The sequence below is a fragment of the Nelumbo lutea genome, chromosome 1 (genome assembly GCF_056320005.1).
Source record: "Nelumbo lutea isolate HS-2025 chromosome 1, American lotus-T2T, whole genome shotgun sequence".
Taxonomy (NCBI): Eukaryota; Viridiplantae; Streptophyta; class Magnoliopsida; order Proteales; family Nelumbonaceae; genus Nelumbo; species Nelumbo lutea.
In genome coordinates, this window is record NC_142684.1 from 198904164 (window position 1) to 198913643 (window position 9480).

A 9480-nucleotide genomic window follows, 5' to 3' on the forward strand; every position below is an offset into this window, starting at 1 on the left:
AAATCTCTTCCGAAATTTAGTAATTGCAGTTACCCCCCTGAACTTTCTAATACAGTTGCAAGTAGACTCTCTTTGGTAGAATCTTCTAAAAAAAGCTATGAAAATGTCCAAAATACCCATGAAATTATTATTGAGTTACAGTTTTACCTTTGAATGATTGATATGAAAGGCAAATTTGGAAAATAAATCAATTTTAGAAAAGATATTAGGGGGGTTTGAGATAGTGATTCAAGAGAAAATATAGAAAATAAACATTTTTGTTAAAAAGTAACTCCATGGGTATTTTAGGTATTTTCATACCTTTTTTTAAAAGATTCTACCAAAAAGGGTCTACTTGCAACTGTATTAGAAAGTTCAGGAAAGGTAATTGCAATTACTAAACTTCAGTCAAAATTTCAGCAATTTTAGAGAGAGATGTGAGAAGAATATGCTGAAATCAACTAATGAGATTCCAATTACCAAAAATAAATTGGGTCCCATTGAACATGCTAAAACCAAACCCTTCAATACACTAAAATTGTAAAACAGAGGACATGGGACAGGGAGGTAAGTGGCGATAATACATGTGTGACTCCTGTAACACTAACCTTCCTCCCTCTTTAAGTTTGAAGAGTGGTGGATAATGTAGCTAAGAGCCTAGCACCCCGAGCTTCCACCAACCACACTATTTAAAGGATTAAAATTTTTCTTCCCTCACCACCTGAGACTGAGAAGCGCCCTTCTTTTTTCTCTTTCTTTCTTTTTTTTTTTTTTTTTTCAGTGGTAAAGAAGACTTCCACGCCATTCATAGAAAGGTATGAAAAACCGCCTTATCCTTTCATGAAAGATGACTTGCCTTGCGAACCCAGTTATTATTTGACAATCTTAGCCTTAGTGAATGGCTTCAATCCAATTCAGCCCCACAAACATTCATCCATCCATTCACAGGTCAAAGCCGTTTCTTCAAATAGCAATTTCTTTCTTGAATGGACTAAAACGAAGAAAAGAAAAACTCTTTCCAATTCAAGAAGATAATTGATTTCAAAGGTTTTCAAACGAATGCATGCCCATGCAAACACAAGGTGTCGTTCCATATTGTTACAGAATAAAACTCTCTTAATTTTCCCTACAAAGAAGATCAATCATATAAAAGGAAGGATTTCTTTTTAAGGAAAAAATGTAATTCAGAATAATTAGAAGCTTCATACGCAATAACCTTGAAAAATTACAAAACTCAAGTAGATTCAGAGAGATGTGTTACACATAGCATGAAAATTCATCTTCGTCCTGATTCAGTTTGGAGACAGCTTCTTCAAAGAGGAACATGTGAGGCAAGGGGAAAAGTTTCTTTTCTTTTTTCTTTTCTTGTTATTATCATCCAAGAAGCCATTTACTGGCTCAATCTCCAAAAGTAGCCTCTTCTCTACTGTATTTTTCAAACTTGGGGAAAGAAGACCCAAAACTAAAATGCCAAGGAAGTTGAAGATGATGGAACACCAAATACTAGCCTAACAAATTGATTTAGCTGCAGCAATAACAGCCTCTGCTGTTATACCAAATTCCTTGTATATTTTTCCTGCTGGTGCACTTGCACCAAACCGATCAATACCAATTGCCTTTCCCTTGCTTCCAACAATCTTCTCCCACCCAAACGTTGTTCCTGCCTCAATACTAACCCTGGCAGAAACAGCTGCTGGGAGGACACTTTCCTTGTATGCATCAGACTGCTCATCAAACAACTCCCAGGAAACAAAAGAAACTACCCTCACAGCCTTTCCTTCCTTGCGGAGTTCATCAGCAGCCTTAGCAGCAATCTCCAATTCAGAACCAGTACCAATCAAGATGACATCTGGCTTGTTGCCTGAAGAATTATCTGATATAATATAACCTCCCTTTTCAACTCCTTCAATGGATGTCCCTGGAAGCTGGGGAAGCTTTTGCCGGGAGAGAGCTAGAATCGAGGGTCTCTTTTTGTTGAGGACCGCAACCTTGTATGCACCAGCAGTCTCATTCCCATCAGCTGGGCGAAGCATCAAAATGTTGGGCATGGCCCTGAAGCTTGCCAAATGCTCAATAGGCTGATGGGTTGGCCCATCCTCTCCAAGACCAATTGAATCATGGGTCATCACATAGATAACTCCTGCTTCAGACAAAGCTGAGATCCTAATTGCAGCTCTCATGTAATCTGTGAACACAAAGAAGGTTGCACAATAAGGAATGAGGCCAGGGCTGTGCAGAGCAATCCCATTGCAGATAGCACCCATTCCATGCTCCCTCACGCCAAATCGGACATTTCGTTCTTCAGGTGTGTCCTTTTGGAAGTCCCCATACATCTTCAGCAAGGTCATGTTGGAGGAAGCAAGATCTGCACTGCCACCAAGAAGCCCAGGCAGAACCTTTGCAAGTGCATTAAGGCATTGTTGAGATAGATTTCTGGTGGCATCAGCAGGGCTCTCTGGAGTGTAAGTCTGGAAAAGAAGCAAACAATCATAAGAATTATCCACTGCATTAATTTAACTAATACATAGGTTCGTATGAGATGAGTAAAAGGTACTTGAATAGTAAGCAAAAACACATAAATACCACATACCGGAAGAGCCTTATCCCAACCAGCAGGCAGTTCGCCAGAAATGAGTGACTTCAGCTCTGCAGCTTCCTCCTTGTATTTCTTTTCATACTCTGCAAATTTGGCATTCCATTCAGCTTCAAGAGCAGCACCTTCAGGGACATGACGGCTCCAATGCCTGAAAAACAGAAGCAATCGAACACATTAAACATTACACGTTAGGCAACTTTAGGGAGAGAGGGAATTGCATCTTAATTTTCTTACTTCTTGACATCCTCAGGCACGTGGAAAGGCTCATATGGCCACCCAAGGTTCTTCCTCGTGGCATCAACTTCTTTGGCACCCAATGCACTTCCGTGAACACTGTATGAATTTGCCTTGTTTGGAGATCCATAACCAATAGTAGTGGTCACCTGCAAGAGACAGCATTATCAAAAATGGGGTGCCCAGAGCAAAATGAAATATGAGTAAATGAGTAATGTGGTAGAAACTAGAAATGTAACCTTGATCAAGGTCGGTTTGTCTTTGACAGCCTTTGCTTCCCTGATGGCAGCACGGATTTCATCATAACCAGTGTTACCATTCTTCACCCAAATGACATGCCACCCTAGACCTTCGAAACGGGTGTCAACGCTCTCAGTGAATGCAATATCTGTGTCACCATCAATGGAGATGTGGTTGTCATCATAGAAGGCAATCAGCTTTCCAAGTCCCCAATGTCCAGCAAGGGAACAGGCTTCATTTGCAATACCCTCCATTTGGCAACCATCCCCTAGTATAACATATCTAAGGAAGTACCAACATCAACAAACCAAACAAGGAACACCCTTTAGTTCTGTATGTCCAGGAACATAACATAATAAAAAAAAAAAAAAATGAAAGTGAGGATGCCCTTACGTGTAGTGGTCAACAATATCACAGTCAGGCTTGTTGAAGCGGGCAGCCAAGTGCTTCTCTGCAAGGGCCAAGCCAACTGCATTGGCAATACCCTGACCGAGAGGACCTACAAAAATACACAAGGAAATATAAAAGGGTTCACAGGCTTTTGATCTATTTCTCCAAGTAGAGCAATTTACTAATTTAGTGTTCAAGAATAGAGGCCAACCAGTAGTGACTTCGACACCAGGAGTCTCAAAGTTCTCGGGATGACCAGGAGTTTGGCTCCCCCACTGACGGAAACTCTTCAAGTCTTCTTCCTAGTAGATGAATAAAAAAGTCCCAATAAGTTTAGATAAATAATTAAGAAGAAGAGTCCACAATCAAGATTTAAATGAGAAACAAAAGCAAAAATTTTACGAGAATAACTAAAAGATGATATATAATGTAAAATCAAAGTCATCTGAGCAAACAAGCAGCTCATCTATGTCTCTAATCTTTTCGCAAACAAATTATATGCCAGAGTAGGACTGTAGGAATCAGAAAGCACAGGGGATTCTGTTAGTGATCAATATAAGTCATTTTTCTTTTCTCCCATTTTCCTGCTGTGGGTAGCTAAAATGTCCTTGTTTACCTTCCGGAAAGGCGGAAACCCAGATCCAGTGTCGACAAAGGTAGGTAAGTTCGCTTAGTTTAGAGGAAAAGGTGAAAAACAAATTTCGAAGGCAGATCTGATAGAGCCCATAAAAGAAATGCAGGAAGGTGTTTGTAAAATTCCCCAAACAAATAAGTCAACAGCAGAACAGAATCAAAACAGACCAAGAGCAGCACATAATTAAAACAGAATCGGCATGCACCTTAACACTGTCATATCCAGCAAGGTGAAGCAAAGCGTACTGAAGCATGCAGCCATGTCCAGCAGACAGCACAAATCGGTCACGGTTGAACCACTTCGGATTCTTGGGGTTGTACTTCATCACCTCATCATACAAAATATGACCCATGGGAGCACACCCCATGGGCAAACCAGGGTGACCAGAATTCGCCTTCTCTACAGCATCGATCGCGAGGAACCGAATTGTATTAATGGAGTTCTCCACCAAGGTGGTGTCGGTCTTGTCAAGAGTCTCCACGGCGGCTGCACGGACCGCGGATCGAGAATTGACACGCTTGCGAGAACCAACGACGAGAGAAGATGGAGAAGAAGAGGACTTGATACCTCGGCCGGCGAGGGTGCTGAGGCTGAAACCAGGGAGGGAAAGACGATCGGAGTGGGTGGTGGTGGAGCCATGGTGGGCTCTGGTGCGACCCACGAGAGACTGAGAGACAGTGAGTGATGAGGAAGCAGCCATTGTTCTGGGCAGCTGGATGAAGCACTAGTCCAGCTAATGAGCAAATAGAGGGAAAGGTTTGGAGAAGAACAGAACTCTATCTGTTCTCTGTCCTCCCGTTGGTTGGAGCTGACAACGAGAAAGCGAGAGAAGTGGGAGTCGGGGTATAAAGAGAGAATCAACAAAACTTAAATCTTTTCCGGTAAGCACGAGGCGAAGTCGCGATCTGACCGTTAGATCTGGAGAAAGCAATCCCGTCCGTTAAGTATGGGTGAGAAATGCTCGCCTTCCATTTTATTATTTTTTTAATTTTCTCCTTGTTTTGTTCGCTGTTGGTTTTTGAATAAAAGATGAGCAAAACGGATCGGATCGGATCGGACCTGAACAAATGGGTCGAGCATCGACCATCCAATGATATCTAGATCTAGCGGCTATCTTAGATGGATCCTTGTCGCCCTGGGTCCCAGCACCGAGCTTGGACGTCAGAGATCATTCAATCACTTCATAGACTCCGCCTACCAAATAAAGAAGGCTGCCTCTTGGTCTTGGCCCTCTTTTAGAAAAAATGCTTAGAGAATCACGGCCCGACCGAAAACTCGGACCAGCTCTCACTCGATCTCAATTAATTTCAATCCCGATAAATGTGAATATTGAATATGTATATGTATATACATCTGTATTTAAACAAAAATACAAAACCGGCATAAGAGAAATAGAGAAATGCTCCACCTCCACGGATCAAATGGCCTCACGTCCATGCCACCATCATTCCTCCTTTAGTTCATTTATTCTCTTCCGTCGTATACGTGTAAATGTATAATAATAATAATAATAATAATAATAATAATAATAAAACAAATTAAAAAATATTGTTTGATCGGTTAAATTTAAAATAATTAGAACTACTGAGCTAAAACAGGAAGGGGAAGCCCAAGGTATGCTAGAGAGCTACAGAGATTATTATAAAGGGAGGGAGTTAGGTCGGTAGGAGGAAGTGACGCAAGGGTTTGGTTTGGTGAGTCGTTGGGTGGTTGGGAAAGCGTGGTCATATCTGTGGTGCTTGAAAGCAAAAAATGGCCCAATGTGGTAGGTAGAAGCCAAAATGGCTGATAATAGACCATCAGCCTTTAAGGCTTTGCCCCCATTAATTTTTTATTAATTTATCTTAAATTATAGACACCAATATCATGACCATGAGCTTAAAAAAAATTATTATCATTTCCTTACCAAAAGAATAACATATGGGTGGGCTACACAAATCTTATCTTACGTTTTATTTATGCCATATTCATTATTAATTTTTATGTGCTTAAATTATTTTTTATTATTAGGATAAATTATAAAGACCCCCGCATTGCATGACGAGATCAATAACAAACACCCGTATATGTTAATTTGCAACAAAGACCTCTTAAACTTTTACATTGTGACAAATACCCCCTCGGTCGTCAAGTCAAATGATAGAAAGTATTAAATTATTAAAATGCCCCATTAAACTTTCTCTATTTTCTTTTTCTTGCCATTTCTTAAAACCTAACTGACCCAAATGGAGATATGCTGCTTTAACAAAGTGATCGGGAAAACAACATACTCTGATCTTCTGGCTTCATGTTGTTGATCTCTTCTCTCTCCTTTTGTAAATGAATCTTCCCCATTGGAGATGACAATAAACAGTACAAAGTATCGAAAACAAAGTAAGATAATTTCATAAATTAAAGAAAATGATAAAAATAAATTAGAAAATGATAGTTTGGGCATTTGGAAAACCTTAAATGATCGGATGAGAATCCTTTTTTCAAAGTTAACTGACAAAACACTAGCGAAGCAAAGGGGGTCTTTGTCTAACCGTTAAAGTTCAGAAAGTCTTTATCGCAAATTAAAGTACAGGAATCTTTGTCATTATCACCATAATACAGGGGGTCTTTGTAATTTACCCTTATTATTATTAAGTGGCTTTTTGTGCTTGATTTTTATACCCTACAACAACTTATAATGGATCAATTCCTTCTAATAGGTATAGTATTATTGTATATAGTCTTCAATGCACATGAAACAACCTTAATCTACCCCACGCCCCTTATCCAAATTTAGAACAAGTAGTGTAAAACAAATTCTAGGGCTGTCAACAGACTCTAGAAGTCTAAAATCCAATCCGGCATCCTATTCAATAATCGGATTGAATGTGGATTCAACTCCATCCAATTCCACTAAAATCCTAATGCGATTATAGTATAATATATATTGAGTTCAATATATCATATTTATATAATTATATAAATATATATAATAAATTGGATTTTATTGTAATATATGTTAAAAAGTAAAAAATTAGACTTTCTTGTTTGTGTGTTCTCCCGTATTGATTTTGCTTAAACAAAGAATGTTTTGATAGAATTCCTCACATTTCTCTTTCTCTCTTATTTTCCATCAAACCAAGAACGGTCTGAATGGGTGCAAGCGTGCAGCATCCAATTGTGCCACCCTTAGATTATCGGAACGAATTTACTTTATAAGTTTTGATCGGAGGAAATGGATGCAGTATCGACTTGTGTTAACGACTTAATGTCATTACAAGCTTAAATATATGTTTTAAAATATTCTCTTTTTTTGCTTTGGGGATAATTTGTTAAAACACTCCTATAGTTTTATGAATTTACTAAAACCTTCCCTATTGTTTGCATTTTACTGAAACACTCCCTATAGTTTGATCCAAATGTCCCTTTGATTAAATTTAATCAAAAGAAAATAAAAATGAAAATACCATTTTCGTTCCTAATAACACATGAGCAACCACTATTTGGTCAATTTTTCCTATATGAAGAAGTGTTAGGGGTAGGGATGGCAATGAACCGAACTTTTCATGAGCTGCTCGAGCTTGGCTCGGTTTCAACTGAACTCAAGCTCAAGCCTATTAGACCTCGGCTCATGAGGCTCGCGAGCCTGTTTGAATATATATATATAATAAAAATATTATAATTTTTAATTTTTTAAATATAAAAAAAAGTATATATAATTTTTTTTTATAAAATATTTTTTTCTCAAAATTGAGCTCAAGTCAAGCTGAGCTCAAACCTGATACTATTCGATGATCATGTTACTATTTTTAGATGACAAAATAAATATTTCTTAGTGAAAAATTAATTAAATTAATAGATTACAAACTATAAGGGGTATTTTAGTAAATGAAAATTATAGACAAGCTTAAATAAATTTATAAAATTATATAGAAAATGTTTTAGTAAATGATTTTTTTTTTATTTTCCCCTTCTTATACTCCATCTTTAGATAATAAAAAGAAGAAACCAGTGGAGCTGCAAAATACAAAGCGCAAAGACAAAATGAGAATTTAAAAAAAAAAAATACAAGGTAGAAATAAGCTGTCATTGAGAAATGTCACCGTGACACCTTCCAATCCAATTCCATGAAAAACGGACTAAACAGTGATGATCAAATCAATCAAAATCCATATATGTCCTCTCATGAGAAACATATTCGAATATACCAGGGGTCTAACATCAATATTCTCTACCGTAGACCAACCCCCTCAACCAGCACGCATGTGTAATGTGCTTGACCAGCACGCATGTGTAATGTGCTTGACCAGCACGCATGTGTAATGTGCTTGGCCTAATACGTGTTAGACGACCCAATGCATCAACTGTTCAATTGGCCCACAGGCCCAGTAACTGTTTTTTATTTTTTATTTTTAATTTCTTTTGAAGGGCTACATAACGGGGGTAGCCCATCCCCCAAGTGCCTGCTGGGCCGTGCCTCCCTCCCCTGGGATATTTTGGGGTCGGCCCATGGTTCAAGCCTGTGCGGGTTCATGCTGAGCCACGGGTTAGGCTGATCCGTAGGCCGAGCTTTGGACCAGGTTGAACCGTGGACTGGGCCAAAGTTATTTATTTAAAAAATTAAAAAAAAACTTAAAATTTTAATTTTATATGAATTTTAATGTATACAATTGCTTATATATACCATAATTAAATAAATTAGTATAATAAAATTGAAAAGAATGTTTATTTTATTAATATATTATTATATAATTATAGTTTATATAATATATTATATTATACTATATTATATATATTGTATATATATGGGCCGTGCCAGGCTGTGCCGGCACCGCCCATCAGCCCATACAATCATGCTGGGCCATAGGTGACTTGGCCCGATTTACACTTCTACCCATAACCCCCGAATCCAGGTGCAGGCAGAATTCGATCCCAAATATCCGTTGCAACCAGCAACCTTACCAACATGCTAATTAACACCTTGCATCAATCTCAAATCTCCGCTACAACCAGCAGGAGACCTTATAACCTGATTGGCACCTTGTATTATTTAAGTGAATGCCTAAAAATTGGCTTAGATCTATTGAGTGTTAGGTGATCCATCCTAATACTATTGAGATTCAACAGGAATTCGTAGGAGGTCATCCATCCTAATACTACGTACTTAACTTGAGGGTTTTGATGGATCCAATGCATTAATACCTACATGATTGCACAGGGCCCAATAACCGTTTAACCATCTGGAGAAAGCACCTAAAAATGATCCATTGAACCATGAGAAAGATGCAAATAAATCGGCTAGCAAGTGAAAGACTTAGCTCCACATTTTATAATTGATGATACACATGATTTAGAACAGGTTGAATTGCACAGACTCACCCATAAGTGAATACTGAATTTCCTCTTACAAATGACTTAGGCCCTGTTTGGCAAT

The 9480-nt window shown here is 38.4% G+C and overlaps 1 protein-coding gene across 1 annotated transcript; it reads right to left on the reverse strand.

Moving 5' to 3' along the window:
- Window positions 1–1126: 1126 nt before the first annotated feature.
- LOC148880277 (Transketolase) lies at window positions 1127–5684 on the reverse strand. The gene is made up of 7 exons (XM_088962147.1): window positions 4279–5684; window positions 3651–3741; window positions 3443–3548; window positions 3049–3331; window positions 2810–2958; window positions 2570–2723; window positions 1127–2447 (listed from the first exon to the last, which is right to left on the reverse strand). Exons 1-7 carry the CDS (start codon window positions 4771–4773, stop codon window positions 1488–1490), a joined length of 2238 nt encoding a protein of 745 aa, XP_088818273.1. The 5' UTR covers window positions 4774–5684; the 3' UTR covers window positions 1127–1487.
- Window positions 5685–9480: the final 3796 nt, after the last annotated feature.

What these genes read in the sequence shown, in the direction of transcription:
- LOC148880277 (XM_088962147.1), bottom strand. Translation starts at nt 4,773, where the DNA reads ATGGCTGCTTCCTCATCACTCACTGTCTCTCAGTCTCTCGTGGGTCGC. An exon ending in ACAAACCGACCTTGATCAAG is followed by an intron (nt 2,959 to 3,048) that starts GTTACATTTCTA and finishes TGTCTCTTGCAG; the next exon opens with GTGACCACTACTATTGGTTA. An exon ending in GTGCCTGAGGATGTCAAGAA is followed by an intron (nt 2,724 to 2,809) that starts GTAAGAAAATTA and finishes TCTGTTTTTCAG; the next exon opens with GCATTGGAGCCGTCATGTCC.